The 17,090-nt window shown below is 38.9% G+C and overlaps 1 protein-coding gene and 2 pseudogenes across 1 annotated transcript; all 3 read right to left on the bottom strand.

The window, feature by feature from the left end:
- Positions 1-510: 510 nt before the first annotated feature.
- On the bottom strand, positions 511-1,102 carry LOC147297603 (SKP1-like protein 4 pseudogene; annotated as a pseudogene).
- Positions 1,103-3,347: 2,245 nt separating this feature from the next.
- On the bottom strand, positions 3,348-4,631 carry LOC147297602 (uncharacterized protein At4g26485-like). Its single transcript, XM_086229537.1, has 3 exons — positions 4,458-4,631; positions 3,958-4,168; positions 3,348-3,768 (listed from the first exon to the last, which is right to left on the bottom strand). The coding sequence occupies exons 1-3, from the start codon at positions 4,609-4,611 to the stop codon at positions 3,426-3,428; spliced, it is 708 nt and encodes a 235-aa protein (XP_086085663.1). The 5' UTR covers positions 4,612-4,631; the 3' UTR covers positions 3,348-3,425.
- Positions 4,632-7,272: 2,641 nt separating this feature from the next.
- On the bottom strand, positions 7,273-16,997 carry LOC147297601 (uncharacterized; annotated as a pseudogene).
- Positions 16,998-17,090: the final 93 nt, after the last annotated feature.

The following is a 17,090-nucleotide window of genomic DNA, read 5'->3' as shown; positions in this document are numbered from 1 at the left end:
AACATGGATTCCACTTCTCTTGACTTCAAAGGTAACATTGTTGGCATTATTGTCACTTGTTTTGCACAGAGTTCAAATCTTTGGTTCTTTGCAAATTCTCACAATTCTGGGCATGCTAATTAATTGTGTAGTCTCATTAATGTTGAAGGACTCAATAGCACTGAGCAACTTTAAGGAACTATTAGGATGCCGGCCTACACCATGAACCAACACGCGCTCCTAATTAATTAATCAATAAGCTGTTTGATCAATTGTCTTTAATTTAACGAATCAACAGCCTTCATTTTAGTCACTACCACATTAATAAAATTCAAGTCAATGGGTTCGTTCAAGTGATGACTGATGAGAATGGACGGAGTAATGGTTAGGATTAGGAGATTAATTTCCTCCAATATAATTAAAAAAAGCGAATCATATTCGAATAGAAAATTACAACCAATGTAACAACAAAACTAATAAAATTCGAATCATATTAAATTAGCAAAAGTGGTTAATTAATTTGCAGCAAAATATAATGTTGAACATTCCTATGAATCCTATTATGTAACCAAAACATTGTTAAGAAAGCCCTGTGCTTCACTCAAATGCCCATGCGTTCTCTTCACGGATCTTGGCTTCTTCCTCAGGACTGAAGTCATTCTTGATTTTGAAATGCTCCCGAATCTGTTGAGGAGTCTTTCCCTTCATCATATCGGCCGCAGTTTGGCAGGTCAAGTCCAGCAGGCTCTTGATGTTGAGATAGTTCGCAGCCAACATGAGGTGGTAGAGTGTGTCCGTGTTCATCAACTCAGCGTCGGCCCAGGCCTTGAGCGACCCCGACTCGCCACCCTCCTCTACGCGCTTCTTGCAGTACTCGATGACCTTGGCTAAGTTATTGCTGCTCACGTTCGGCAAAGGTATCGCATTCTTGGCGCACTCGTCCTCCACCATGTGCTTTATGGTCTGCGATTCCATAGCCACCGCCTCTTCCACCTCGAACATCTCTCCGTCCGAGCTCCTTAGGGTTATCATCTTCTTCTCAGACGACGACATTGTAACTTCTTCCGCTTTCAAAGATTGGGATTTTGGAGGATTTGGTTTTCGGTTTCAAAGGTTTTAGACTGGGGGAGATACGTGTTCAAAGCTTTGAGACTTGGGGAAGATTTATAAGAGTCAAAAGTAATCCTATTCCTACCTTTACAGCTTTACTTCCTTCCTAGTACGAAAAGGAAAAGTGTGATTTTTTTTTTTTTTTTTTGGCCTTTTGGAATTGGGAAAGTGTACTAGCACGTTACTGCATAGGATATTTTTTTCAAATAGGACTCAAATTTTGACATAATCCAAGATATAAATTATTAATTGTACCAATCTCCCTCTCAATTTTACTTTCGATGCGAATATATCACTTTCATCAACTTGATTTGTAAATTTCGTACAAAAATAATCATATATTATGCACGTAATTACTTTTTCATAAATAAATTATCATTTTAGCTACTTATAATACAAGAACATAAAAGTCAAATTATTTTACATACACGACAACTTAATGAAATTGACAAATTGACTTCAGAATTAAAGTTAAGGAAGCAAATTGATATAACTAAAAATACACATCCTTAATTGGCAAATAGGTCAAAGTTTAAGTTCTTTTTAAATAATTTTCCCTAATACATAGGTTAATTGCACACAAGTACACAACAATAATTAATTGGTGTATAAATTTTGCTATCAATGACAAGCCACCACGCCATGCACGTCAAACTCTGCATAAATAGAGAGGAATAATAAATTCGCAAAGGACTGAAGGAAGTTTTCAAAAACAGTATCTTCTGGGAGCTGCTATAATGCTTGATCCACTTCTCACTAACCTCTTCCATTTGTATACTTTCTTGTTTTCCTTTTGGGAACTAAAACTGTAGGAACATGTTAACTCTAGAGCATCATACCACTGGTACCCCCATCTAATTAATATAAAGAGTTGCAGGATAGGGGCAATTGTTGGCTTCCCCCATACGATCGATTTAAAAGCACACATAGGGATTAAGAATATATATTGTGTCACATTAAATTCGAATGCCAGTGTTACAACTTACAAGAGTGGTATAAAAATGTTTAAACAATTCTGAGAAATTTTAAGTAAAAAGATGGAATCTGCAGATACTACAAAAGAGAACGGATTAAGCATTATATCAGCTCTCAGAAGGTACTCTTAGCGGGTGAGGGAGACGTACTTCTCCATTGCCACTTGCTTAGCCAAAGCATTTAGCTGTAATGTGAACATAGTTGCCACTTCTCTTGACTTGTAACAATGTTGGCATTTTCTCTTCCTTTGCTTATATTGAGTTATATTCTTTTGCTCTTCACTTAATAAACTATTTCATCGCATAGTCTTTAATTTTCCTAACGTGTGTTCGGTTAATTATGAACACAGAAAGCCCCCAATTGAGTAAGTTCAAGTTAAACCATATGCATACCTTAACAAAATTACTGAATCATTGACTTGCTCATTGCAGCTGTTCATATAATATTGATGGGTTTGATTTGGAAACACTCCAACTAGCACCATTGCCCCTTGCTGGGATCCAGCTTACTTGTGTAAAAATTATTGTTCCATTTTTAATCCAGCAGAGTGCATGAGTACATTACAGTCCATAATAAAGATTACACGGCCAAGTTCTGTAGAATTCTGAAACACCAAAAAACTCAAACTCTCTTGGAACTTGGTTGTTTTTGTGTTTATATGTTTAGTTTGCTCTCCAACTTTTTTTGCTAGGAATTCTTATGCAAGCTTGTCCTTTCAATGATTACAAAATACAGTCTGTAGGATAATGCAGTATCTTCAAATTTTCCACTCAAAAATCCTCTAATAAGATATTCTCATAGATTCAGGGAAAAAGTAGCGGGAGCAAAAAGTGATATATGGTAGTATGGAGTTACTCTGTGAAAAGCACATGAGTAATCCAGAAGTGGATAGCTGAAGGTTCTTTGAAAGAAAAGAAAGGCAAGTAAGTCATCATTACTCATTAGAAGATGTACATAGCAGCAGAATACTTGACTTACCTCATTCTACGTACAGTTGACCAAAAAAGAGCTCATCCTACAAGCTTGGTCCAGGATTTTAAACCAAAAATCCGCTACAAGGAGCTTTATACTGCCAAGTTCATGATGTAATGCATGAGACCATTTCAAAATTAGCCGATGAGTTGGATTTTTGTCAAGTTTTTGGGGAAGAAAAACAAGTGGACTCGTGATATATATGTAGAATTTCAAGGTTAATGGACTCATTCGATTTGGTGTATTAACCTTGAAAACAATTTAGGCTCACAGAATTCGATCGCTTGCGTAATATATTTTACTCATTGTAGTACTCAGAATCACAACAAAGTTTAAATAAAACAAAACAAAACTCATACGTTGTGGCTTACAGTTGCATGAGAAGACAATTAATTCCAGAATCCAGACCATGGACCTGAACCATAAGCCCCGAGGTGGAAACTGGTAGCGGGAGAACGGTACAAGAGCTTGGCAAATTTGAAGGTGCTACATATTCCAACAGGAAAAGTTTGATCACACATCCCAGCTCCTCTCTTATTTTCATAACCTGGATAGTCCCATATTGAGAACTGTTCTTCATGAACCAGATATAACCCAACTTCTTCTGCTAGCTTCACTATTTTCCACTCACTGAAAGGAAATTTTGTCTTGTGTGTCACATGAATTTCTCCTATTCCGGTCAGCATTTCGCGTGCACTCGTGAAGAATCCCCTGACCAAATCCTGATGAAACCTGAAAATGCATGAATTTAATCACCAAAACTACGTCATGCATAACCTCCATTTAATTAACTTTCCGATATAAATCATAAACATTAAACCCTTTACTCTAAACCAAATTCAGCATTAGCACAGAAAATATACCATAGAAAATATAATTCTTAACAACACTGTATATTAATATGGTCTTACTTGAACTCACCAAATTTGGAACTTGTTTTGCTCAGAGGAATTGGGGCCATGCAAGTAACCGGCGTGAGGAAAATTATAGACTATGCGATCAAACCGCATACGAATCAGGAAAGGGTGATGGCTCATGCTGTGGACATCCACCTCATGCAATACTATGCATCCCCTGCTCTCTAATTCATTCACATTGCTCATAGCTTTTGAATAGTTCACCATCAATGACTCTACAATTAGCACGCAAAGGATTTCAGTCAAACCCTCTAGTTTAAACAAAAAGACAAAATCTTTGGTCCCCTCCATCTATTATTTCATCTGGGTCATCACCAAATACAAATTTCAGACCAAAAAACATGTTATTAATATTGAAATTGGGTTTTTTTTTTTTTAATATATGAATTTAAATGGGTTTGCTGCAAACCCAAGGAATAAATTAAATTTACAGTGTTGGGTAGAAATTAGGAATAAAAAGTAATGTATTTAGAAGTTGACACAAGTCAATGGTGATCTGGTTACCTCTGGAGTCAAGAGAAGTGGCAACCATGTTGACTGCATAGCCAAAAGCTCTGGCTAAGCAAACGGCAAAAGAGAAGTCTCCTTCTCCCACTAACAGTATCTTCTGGTAGCTGCTGTAATGCTTAATCCGTTTCTCAAAGCTGAACACTTCCATTGGATTCTATTTTACTTTAAAATTTCTCAGAAGAACTCTTTGATTTCTTCTTTTTTTTCTCGGGAACTAAGACCGTGAACATCTTCGCTAACACGCTTTCGCTTGTACTCTAATACAGCGTCACAGGCACGCACACGAATTAAGGACAAGTGTCGCTTAAATTGAAATTTGAAATAGGATCGTGTTGCAAACTTTTCAGTACTAATATTGTTTATTTAGAAAAGGAAAAATTTTAGGAAAAAGGCTCCGTTTTTACCTCCTGTCTTCGTTTGAGAAACGACATTTAAAATATTCTAATTAAGAATTTTTAGTTTACTTAAAAAAAAATTAACAAAAGTCACCATGCCAAACCCCAAAATGGAGGAAAACCAATAATAAATCAAACCATACCTATCATACAAATAGCACAATTGTTACTCATACTTCTTTTATTTTTTATCTAGGGATATATAAGGAGATAATTTTGACATTTTTCTATGGTTTATTCGCACATTTGCCTCTTGAATTTTAAGGGTTTTTTTTTTTTTCACTTTACCCCCTTACATTTATTTGTATTATATAAACCTTTAAATTTTTATAATGTGTCCTACATTGTCCAATCCCATCAATTATGTCTAAACTTTTGTTACAAATGTTGACGTGGCGGGGTAATTTCTACTTTTTAGCCACATAAGACCAATCTTTGTCATATTTGTGGGACCCAATATGCCATATTGGCAACCCTCTTATATTTTTTTAATTAAAATATAAGCTTAATTAATAAAAATAAAATTGATATTTTAATTAAATAAAAAAAACAAGATTTTTTCTCTAGATTGTGGGATGGTGGGTTTGAGGTGGAGCTGGGTAGGGCTGGGGGAAGGGTTGGGTTGAGGGCGGGGCTTGGCTGGGCTGACCCAATTATGTCGAGGCCATGGCCGCAAAGAGAGAGAGAAAGAGATAGGGAGGAGAAGGAAAGATAGAAAAAAAAAATGGTGAGAAAATGATCGGGGCTAAGGTGGGGTAGGCCTGGGGGAAGGGGGAGGGGGAGCTGAGTGGGGGCAGAGAGAAAGAGGAGAGGCGGAGAAAGATGAGAGAGAAAATGAGGCATAGAGAAAGTGAGAGAGAGGAAATGGGCGGGGTTGAGGCTGTGTTGGGGAGGGGAAGAGGAGAGGATGGGCTGGGTGGGGGAGGGGATGGAGTAAGGGGTGGCCGGCATGTGCAGTGAGTGGGTAGGGAGAGAGGGCATTGGTTTTTTTTTTTTTTAATTGAATTTTAAGATTTTACATTTAAAATATTATTTTAATTTAAAGTTTTTTATTATATTAATTTAAATATAGTTTTAAATATATTTTATGATTGAAAATACGATATTATTCTGCCACATCAGCATTTGTAACGGAGGTTAAGACGAAATTGACAGATTCGGACAATGTAGGACACGACATAAAAATTCAGGAGGTTATATGATACAAATAAATGTGAGAGGGTAAAATGAAAAAAAATCTAAAATTCAGGAAGCAAATGTACGAATAAACCTCTTTCTATCTTGCAAATGTTGTAGGGTATAGATGCATTTTGAGCCATTGGATTGACAACTTCCTTTTATATCTTAGGGTATAGTTGTTGGGGTCGTTCAATCTATTCGCTTTTATGGGATGTATGTCTCATAGATAGAATTGTAAAAATATTTAAACTTAAATCTCTCTAAATTAACATTGTATAAAAAATTAGCACTAAACCAATATCTTACTAGTAATTGGTACTCTCACAATGAATGCAGTCCATTTAATTTCAATCCCAGTGTCATAAGTAGACAATTTTCGAGGGAAAAAAACGAAAATGCGGTTCCATAAAACAAAGTTTATTGGCTTCATAGACTCGTAGTGTTCATCTAGCATACAGCGGTACATCCACTGATCCACACACAAAAGTGGTTAAATTATTGGGTGGAAGGACCCAGCTTTATAATGTTATTCCTAATGTCACATATGCGGTAGCAGGATATAGACTACTAATAAGAAATTGACGGCATCAGAAGTTCAGAACCCCACTGTCTCTTTTTCTGCTTTTTGCAAATCTCATTTGAATTGACAGCTAGGATATCATTTAGATAACAACACTCAACACACATGCAATATTCCAAGTTTCTTATCTAACAATTAATGATACCAATTACAGTCTTACAGATAGCTAGTGTCATTAATAAAAAAAAGTATATTTGCACATTAATTGAGGCCAAGCAATTCTGAAACGAGCTACACCTTACGCTAGGCATGATGAGTTGGATTTAAGTCTAGGTCTTGGGAAGAGTTTTATATCTTTTTTTATAATATAAATTTATAATTAGAATAATTTATTTTTTAGATTTAACTATTAAAAATATCTCTAACAAATCAACCGAATCAGAAAGGCTTATGTAACTGTTTAAATGCCATTTGAAGTTTTGAACTGACAACTATGATATCATACAGCCAAGTTTTCTTACGTAACAATGATAGCACAGATAGCAGTGATATACGGTATTGATACAAAGTTTTAATTTACTCTCAGTCTCTCACTGTCTCACACAAGAAGTATTATAAATTCACAGCTCTCTTACTCACACGTGTCTTAAGACACATTCTAGCTAATACATTAAAACGACCCAACAACAACATACAATCTTGGAAACCTTCAAATCCTATAAAGATCTTTAAATCTTGAGACCCCGCATTGCTTTCCTCATGTCTAATCTCTCTAGATATTTGCAAGCCATATCTTCCACGTCAGCAGACCATGTAGTAATGCTCAAAACACCGCGGTGCCGGTGGAAACTGGAAGTGGTGGAAGGGTACAACTGCTTGGCAAATCTGAAGGTTCTAGACTTTCCAACAGGAAAAGTTTAATTACAAATCCCAGCTCCTCTCTCGTTCTTATAACCTGGATACTCCTGTAGTGAGAAGTGAGAACCTTCCTAGCTTCTTGAACCAAAAACAAGCCAACCTCTTCTGCTAACTTCACTATTTCCCACTCACTGAAAGGGTATGATGTCTTGTGAGTCACATGAATTTCTCCACCTCTGCTTAGCATCTCACGGGAACTCTTCAAGTATCCCATCACCAAATTCTGATGCAGCCTGAAAAATGCATCACTTCAATTTAAGAAAACCATTTTTTTAATTCACTAAGAAATAGGATCCTCTACTTTGTATGTTTTTTTTTTTGTGTCTGTGTTCATTTGTGTCCAAAAGAAGCCCCTGATACACCTGACCCAAATGGCATAACACCAAACTTGGCCTAAGAGCCGTCTTTGTTGACATAAACAACACAAAATCAACACCAAAAATATAAGTAGATGATTTCAACATACATGCACTTACCAAATTTGGGACTTCTTTTTCTCAGATGAACGTGGACCGTTGGAGTAACCAGCGTGAGGAAAATTGAATATTATCCGATCAAACTGTATCTTAATGAGAAGAGGGTGATGGAGCATGGTGTGGACATCTACCCCGTGCAATAGTATGCAACCCCTGTCCTCTAATTCCCTCAAGTTGCTCATAGCTTTTGAATACTTGATTAATTCCTCTACGATTAGCACACAAACCATTTCACAATCAGCTGAAAATTTATTTGAACAGAAGAATAAAATGTTTAATCGGTCCCCTCTATTCTCTCATTTGGGCCACTATGGAACATTTCAGATTTGCTAATTGTGTAAATATCAGAAGCAAATGCACATATAATGAGACAACTTGAATAGGTAAGTATATATATATTATATGTGTGTGTGTGTGTATCTTGTACTATATATTAGACAATAAGAAATAGACACTAGGAATTAGTATAAATATAATGTACTGTATATTATGATGTTGAGACTGTCAATGTTGATTCAAATATATACCTCTGGAGTCAAGAGAAGTGGCAACCATGTTCCTAGCAGAGCCAAATGCTGTGGCTAAGCAAAGAGCAAAAGAGAAGTCTCCTTCTCCCACTAACAGTATCTTCTGGGAGCTGCTATAATGCTTGATGATATGTTTCTCCAAATCAAACACTTCCTTCTGATTCTCTTTTACCTGAAATTTCTCAGAATACTTTGATTTCTTCTTAATCTTCATTTTGGAACCTAAAACTGTTTGAACAATTTCTCTTTCACTCTTCTAGTTTTTGGTCAGAAATTTCTCTGTTACTCTTGCACCACATATCAATATACGAGTTGCAGGGTAGGGGCAACTCTTGGCCTCTCCTTTTGATTTAGAAAGCACACATAGGGATTGAGAAGAAAACGTGTCACATTAAATTCCCCAAGTTTGAAGGCTTTACATGCATGCCTGTTGGTATTTGAAAGGTCTCCTTGTTTAACTTTCTTTCTTATGTGTCTGTTTAAGTTCCATGCAGAATTATTTAATAAATTTTTTTTTATTCAATAAATTATTAGATTTGGGCCTTGCTGAAAAACCAGTAGATTTGGTCTAATTACACTAGGTCCATCCAATGTGCATGGGACTAGTTTCCTTACGTGGGACTTCTCTTTTAGGTGGTTATATACGTGGACAAATGGTCCACTTTTAAATGACTTGAGAATTCTTATATGTAGTTCATAAGGGTGATTTTTTTTTTTTTTTGGTAGAGTGGGGGCCTAAAAGACCCAAACAGCAAAGAAACTAGCTATTAACAAAACGACTTCTAGAAAGCCCAACCAAATCTTCAATAAGCAGCATCTCACAAGCAGGAGGAGGATCTTCAAAAATAGTCAAACCAAGCACCAAGGAATGCCCAATATGAGCAAGACCATCAGCAAGCCTATTCTTTTCTCTAAAGACATGCGAAACCTGGCAGCTCCAATCCCTGAATATCAAATTTCTGCAAGCCGAAATGAGAGAGTCCATAGGATGAAGACCAGAAGTAACCTTGGTAACAAGCTGAACACCAGTACTAGAATCCATTTCAACCTGCACCAACCTATATCCATGATCCCAAGCAATCTTCAGTCCTAAATAAAGGCTCCAAATCTCAGCAGAAAGAATTTCACCTTTACCCAATTTAGAGGCAAAACCAACAAGCCAATAGCCATTACTATTTCTCAAAACACCACCAGCACTAATGGAACCATCAGAGCCAAGTCTGCTACCATCCACATTTAATTTGACCCAATTGACAGGAGGAGGATACCAACATAAATGAACTTGGACCTTAGCAGGTTTGCAAGATTGAGTAGCCATAGCAGCAAACCATTCTTTGACAGAGGCCTCAATAACCATATTGGGATTGGAGGGAAGAGAGAAATCAGCCTCAAAAATAATTCTATTTCTCCACTTCCAAATAAACCAACAAGCAAAACAAAACACAAACCTCCACTGAATGCCAGCAACAGAAACAGCTTTGGATTTAAGGTTAATCAACAACCAATCATGAAAAACCAGCCCATGAGACATAAGGGTGATTTTGATACCACATTAAAGTATGTATCTATTAGGTGAAGACACGCATGAGTATATATGGCATTAATTATTAGACATGCACTTGGCTCATTCAATGCTTGTTCTGCCCTTAATTGATTCTTTTACTTTTTTGATGTTTTTTGATTCAGTCCTTAATCAAATGTAGCTATAAAGTATGCATACCTTTTGAATATAGGGACTTGACAGAATTACCTTCCATACAATTCCTAATTCCAACAAGTGCAGTCTGTGTGAGACTCAATCATCAAGTATTCAATTATAGTTCAAGAAAATGACAGATTTTGAAGATAATTAAGGATAGGGCAATTCACTTGCTTACACAGTACTGTAGTGTTTTAAATCACCACAAAATTTAGATAAAACAAAACCAAAAATGCTGTGGCCTAGAGATGCATATATGAGGACTAATATTAACCTCAGTCCAACAACTTATAATAATTAATTACCACCAAAAGAACCAAAGTCCTCGAAACTGGAAGTGAAACAAGTATAAGAAGGGCACAACTGCTAATTGGCAAATCTGAATGTGCTACATGTTCCAACAGGAAAAGTTTGATCACGTATCCCAGCTCCTCTCTTGTTTTCATAACCTGGATAATCCCATTTTGAGAACCCTTCTTCCTTGAGCAAATATAACCCAACATGTTCTGCCAACTCCACTATTTTCCAAAAACTGAAAGGAAATGATGTCTTGTGTGTCACATGAATTTCTCCACTTGTAGTCACCATTTGACGTGCGCTCTTCACGTACCCACAAACCAATCTTTGGTGGGACCTGAAAAATTCATAATTTTAGTCTAAAGGACCATGCATGATCCTTTGAAAAAATTTCTTATAATTATTATTATATGACATGACCTACACATATGGTTTATACAAAAATTCCGTGCAGGTGTTTTCTGGACTAACCGAATTTGGAGACTGCAATGTTCAGACGAAGAGGAGCCATTCAAGTAACCGGCGTGAGGAAAATTAAAGATAATGCGATCAAACACAATATTCATCAGGATAGGGTGTTGGCTCATGGTGTGGACATTCACAACCATGCAATATTAATATTGTACATCCCCTGAGTTCTAATTCCCTCAAGTTGATCATAGCTTTTGAATAGTTCACCACTAGTACCTCTACAATTTGTTAAATTCCTAGTTTATATGGGTTTTCTTGTAATTATAGGAATAGATGTATTTGCTATTAGACCCTTACTTGTACAGGTATAAATACCTCTTTTATATGATTAATGAAATATGCTGAAATTATTAAACCCTAAACACATTGTTTGACATGGTATCAGAGCCACCCAAACTCCTATTCATCAGATTTAGGTTTTTGGTGGTGTGTTAGGGTTGATCTTGATCTGTTTTATTGTTCCTTGCGTGCCCAGTTAATTGAATTATGGCTGAGTGCTGGGATTATTTTTTTGGTCTTGCGTGACTTTCTGCCCGCCGCTGCTGTCGCCACGCAGAGGTTGATCAGCCCAGGTTGACGACGCTGCTGCCGGCTGCTGCCCAGACGACGACGACGCCGCCGCTGCTGCCCGCCGCTGCTGTCGCCGGCCGTCGTTCTGCTTGCATCCAGAGGTTGACGACGTGTGCAGAGACGACGCCGACTTCCTGTGTGCAACGCCGCTGCCCAGACGCCGTTGTCTTCCCTCGCCGCTGCCCAGACGCCGTCGTCTTCCCTCGCCGCTGCCCAGACGACGCCGACTTCCTGTGTGCAACGCCGCTGCCCAGACGCCGTCGTCTTCCCTCGCCACTGCCCAGACGACGCCGCTGCCCAGACGACGCCGCTGTTTGTCGTCTTCCCTTGCTGCACCGCCGGCGCTGGCGATTCTTCCTGCTGCTTGAAGTGCAGTCGGTCTTTCTCTCTCTGACGCTGATCCTTTGTGCTGCTGCTGTGTGCATGTTCTCTTGCTACTGTGTGACGCGATCAGCCGCTGTGTGATTTGCTCACTGCTGTGTGTGTGACCTGCTACTTGTTCCGCTGCTACAACTCCGTCTCTTGGTCTAAGTTTTTTTTTTTGGTATCATGGCCGACTCTTCCAAAACTGATGGCAAGAAGGCTGAATTGAGTACACCTCCTACACTTCCTCCGGTTACCTTTAATGACTCAGTAATCACACCAGAAAAGCTTGATGGCACAAACTATGGTGAGTGGGCTTTAAATGCAAAGAATAAGATCCGAGGCCGGAAGCGCTGGGGTTTAGTTTCAGGTTCACATCCTATGCCTACGGATCATGATTCACCTGAATTTGAGGCCTGGGAAGATGAAAATTGCATGGTTAAGTCTTGGCTCTTGGATGCAATGACCAAAGATGTGCGTTCATTGTTCATTCGTATGGCGACAGCCAAGGAGATATGGGACGCTCTCAAGAGGCAGTATTCTGTGAGTCAGGATGGTTCCAAGGCTTATTCACTCCATTGTCAGGTTATTTCCACTCGTCAAAATGGTCGCACTATTATTGAATATTATGGTATATTACAAAAACTTTGGCAGGAGGTGGATGCAATTCAACCTTGTCCTATGGAATGTTCGAGAGATATTGGGTTGTATAATGATATTGTTAGTGCTAATCGGCTATATGTTTTTCTGGCTGGACTTGATTCACATTTGGATAGTGTTAGAGGAAGGATTCTTGCTACCTCTCCTCTGCCTGATCTTCGTACTGCTTATGCTACAGTGTGTGCTGAAGCTAATCGCCAGGATGTCATGCTTGGTGGTCCTACTAATACTAGTATGGCCATGGTGGCCAGACCCTCAAGTGGTAACCGGTTCGGTTCTAGAAAGAATGAGACTCGGAAATGTACTCATTGTAATGGTACTAATCATGTGGTAGAGAAGTGCTTTCAACTTCATGGGTATCCGGAATGGCATCCGAAAGGCATGAAGGCATCTCCAGGGGACTCTCTTTTTAAGGCTACCCAACCGGCTCCTAAGGGAAATTTGGTCAATACTTCTATTTTTGCTGCTAAGTCAGGTACATCTTATTGTGCTTTGCGTACTCCTGCTAATTCTTGTACAAATACATGGATAATTGACACAGGTGCCACCGATCATATGACTTGTGATAGATATGCATTCCAATCCTTGTCATCTAATAGTCCCAAACCATTCATCACTAATGCCAATGGTGTGTCTTCTCCAGTCCTTGGCATTGGAACTGTGTCTGTTTCGTCTCTTACTTTGTTTAATACCTTGTTTGTTCCGTCTTTAAACTGCAATTTATTGTCTGTTAGTCAACTAACTGCATCTCGTGGTTGCGTTGTTGTTTTCTTTCCTACTCACTGTATTTTTCAGGATATTCATACCAAGGAGAGGATTGGCAGTGGTAGGAGAGATGGGGACTTGTACTATCTGGATGGTGATACTTTGGGTCTGGATGGTGTCAGTCAGGCTCATCACGTTAGTGGTACTCAGTTAGTTGCAAATAAGAAGAAGATCTGGCTCTGGCATCAGCGGTTGGGTCATCCTTCATTTAGTTATCTAAGGCGGTTATTTCCCTCATTGTTTCGTGGTTGTAATTTCCAGGATTTTCAATGTGAAACTTGTGTGTTGGCTAAGAGTCACCGAATAGTGTTTTCTTCTAATGATAATAAATGTGGAATTCCTTTTGGTTTGGTTCACTCTGATGTTTGGGGACCTGCCCCTCTTTCTACTTGTAATGGTGTTCGATGGTTTGTCACATTCATCGATGATTGCACGCGTATGACCTGGATTTATTTTCTTCATAATAAAAGTGATGTATGTGGAGTATTCCAATTGTTTCATCAGATGGTGAGAACTCAGTTCAATCATTCGATTCGTATTCTCCGCTCTGATAATGGCGGCGAATATGTTAACAAAGGATTGACAGATTACTTTGGTTTACATGGCATTATCCATCAGACATCTTGTTCTTATTCTCCCCAACAGAATGGGGTGGCTGAACGGAAGAATAGACACTTATTAGAGGTTGCTCGATCATTGTTGATTGGTGGTCGGGTACCGACTTTCTTATGGGGCGATGCCCTTAGCTCAGCAGTGTACTTAATTAACCGCACTCCATCTAGTGTTCTCGATTTTCGGCGCCCATTGGATGTCCTTGCTGCTTCTTGTGAGCTTCCATCTATTTTGCATTTGGAACCTCGAGTGTTTGGCTGCGTTGTGTATGTCCATTTACATGGGCATCAACGTACCAAATTGGAGCCCCGAGCTTTGAAATGTGTCTTTGTTGGCTATGGTCGTGCTACTAAAGGATACAAGTGCTATCATCCTCCGTCTCGACGGTTCTATGTATCTATGGATGTTACATTTCATGAGGAACAATTGTTTTATGAGTGTTCCGCATCTTCCCTTCAGGGGGAGAACGTTGGTGAAGGGTCGAATGCCATAGATATGGAGTTTTTCAATGTTTTCAGGTTACAGGAAAAAAAGGACGAGCAATGTAGTATCGAGCGCTCAGTGGGTACGGTGGGTGACATACCTCCTCTGGTAGATCAATCTTGCTTACCTACAGACTCGGTGGTGCAGTGTGACAGCAGTGGTCTTTCTGACTCCTCAGTGGTTGGAGGTTTGGTTGATGATAGTACAACTCTCAGTCCTCATACTTCACCACTGATACAATCTTCTCCAGAAATGTCTCATGAGGTACATCCTATTTCTCCTATTTCCCCTTCTTTTTCTGATGATTTGAGTATCCAATCTGAGTCTGAGCCTGACACCTCTAGGTATAAGCTTCCACATAGGTCAACCCGAGGTATTCCACCTACATCTTATGAACCAGATCCTAACGCCAAAGCCAAATACTCTATAAATAGTCATGTGTCTTCGCATAGGCTATCCGAGTCATATAAGTCATTTGTGCATCAATTATCTTCTGTATCTGTCCCAAGAAATTTGCAGGATGCTTTAGCAGATTCGAGATGGACTAAGGCAATGGCAGAAGAAATGGAGGCATTGGTGAAAAATAGGACTTGGGAGTTGGTTCAGTTACCTAAAGGGAAGAAACCTGTGGGATGCAGATGGGTCTATGCGGTTAAACATAGAGCTGATGGTTCCATAGAGAGGTATAAAGCTCGGTTGGTTGCCAAGGGGTACACTCAGTCTTATGGAGTTGACTATCAGGAGACATTTGCTCCAGTAGCAAAGTTGAATACTGTGAGGGTGTTGCTGTCTCTAGCTGTTAATCTGGAGTGGCCTCTTCTTCAGTTTGATGTCAAGAATGCATTCTTGCATGGCGATCTTGAAGAAGAGGTCTATATGGATCCTCCTCCTGGAATTCCTGAACTAGAACAGTCTGGTATGGTGTGCAGACTAAGGAAGGCATTGTATGGCCTGAAGCAATCACCTAGAGCCTGGTTTGGACGGTTCTCCAAGTCTATGAAGGCTGCAGGCTATAAACAAAGTAATTCAGACCATACACTATTCATTAAACGAAGAGGAAACAAGCGTACTGTACTCATTATATATGTGGATGATATGGTTTTGACAGGAGATGATCATGAGGAGATGGCCTCGCTACAAACTTACCTGGCTTCTGAGTTTGAGATGAAAGAATTAGGTAACCTGAAGTATTTCCTTGGAATTGAAGTAGCGAGATCTTCACATGGTATTTTTTTGTCCCAGAGAAAGTATGTTCTTGATCTCTTGACAGAAACAGGTATGCTTGCTTGTAAGCCTGCTGCAACTCCTATTGAGCAGAACCATAAGTTGTTTGAAAGCTACAATTCTGCTCCGACTGACAGAGGAAGATATCAGAGACTTGTGGGGAGATTAATTTATCTAGCTCACACTCGACCGGACATTGCCTATGCTGTTAATGTGGTGAGTCAGTTCATGCATGACCCACGAAAATTACATATGGATGGAGTTGAGCGTATCTTGAGGTATCTGAAATCCGCACCAGGTAAAGGGTTGTTATTTAGTAAACATGACCATTTGGATGTTATTGGATTTACAGATGCTGATTGGGCAGGATCAGCAGATGATAGAAGGTCTACAGCTGGGTATTTCACCTTTGTTGGTGGTAATTTAGTTACTTGGCGAAGTAAGAAACAACAGGTGGTGTCTAGATCCAGTGCAGAAGCGGAGTATCGAGGTATGGCAAATGGTATTTGTGAGCTCCTATGGCTGAGGAGGTTGTTGATAGATTTGGGGTATAAACCCAAGGTCGCTATGAAGTTATTTTGTGATAATAAATCTGCGATTGAGATTGCTCATAATCCGGTTCAACACGATCGTACGAAGCATGTGGAAATTGATCGTCATTTCATTAAGGAGAAATTAGAGGCTAAGATTGTTGATTTCCCTTTTGTGAAATCTGAAGACCAGCTGGCAGATGTTCTTACCAAGGCTGTGTCGAGTAGGATATTTGATCGTTCACTTATCAAGTTGGGCATGTGTGATGTTTATGCACCAACTTGAGGGGGAGTGTTAAATTCCTAGTTTATATGGGTTTTCTTGTAATTATAGGAATAGATGTATTTGCTATTTAGACCCTTACTTGTACAGGTATAAATACCTCTTTTATATGATTAATGAAATATGCTGAAATTATTAAACCCTAAACACATTGTTTGACACAATTAGCATACAAAAGGATCAGCCAGAATCCTTCAATTTAAAGCACAAGAACCAAATTTGGGGTCCCCGAAATCCTTTCATTTGGGTCATTAACAAACATTTACAGCTCTGCTTATATAAATATCAGAAGCAACCACATTAATAAGAGAGAAGTTGAACATGTAAGTATAAAGCTTGTAATTTCATTTGGATTTTTTCTATGCAAAACTATGATGTTTACACAGTCAATATTGTTGATCTAATTACCTCTGGAGTCGAGAGAAGTGGCAACAATGTTGGCAGCAGAGCCAAAAGCTCTGGCTAAGCAAATAGAAAATGAGAAGTCTCCCTCTCCCACTAACAGTATCTTCTGGTTGCTGCTGGAATGCTTAATCCGTCTCTCAAAGCCAATCATTTCCATTTCCTTCTCTTTTACTTGAAATTTCTCAGAATGAACTTCTACTATTCTTTTTGGGAACTAACACTGTTTCAAAATTATCTGTCATTTTTGCAA

The sequence above is a fragment of the Dryas octopetala genome, chromosome 1 (assembly GCF_963921425.1).
Source record: "Dryas octopetala chromosome 1, drDryOcto1.1, whole genome shotgun sequence".
NCBI classification, from domain to species: domain Eukaryota; kingdom Viridiplantae; phylum Streptophyta; class Magnoliopsida; order Rosales; family Rosaceae; genus Dryas; species Dryas octopetala.
Note: the sequence above shows the minus strand (reverse complement) of the source record. Positions and strands in the feature narration are given on the sequence as shown.

Bases quoted from the DNA above. Each gene is read 5' to 3' on its own strand.
- LOC147297602 (XM_086229537.1), bottom strand. From the start codon at position 4,611: ATGGAAGTGTTCAGCTTTGAGAAACGGATTAAGCATTACAGCAGCTAC. The intron at 4,169-4,457 runs GTAACCAGATCA...TGCTAATTGTAG, and splicing joins CACTTCTCTTGACTCCAGAG to AGTCATTGATGGTGAACTAT. The intron at 3,769-3,957 runs GTGAGTTCAAGT...ATGCATTTTCAG, and splicing joins CAAAACAAGTTCCAAATTTG to GTTTCATCAGGATTTGGTCA.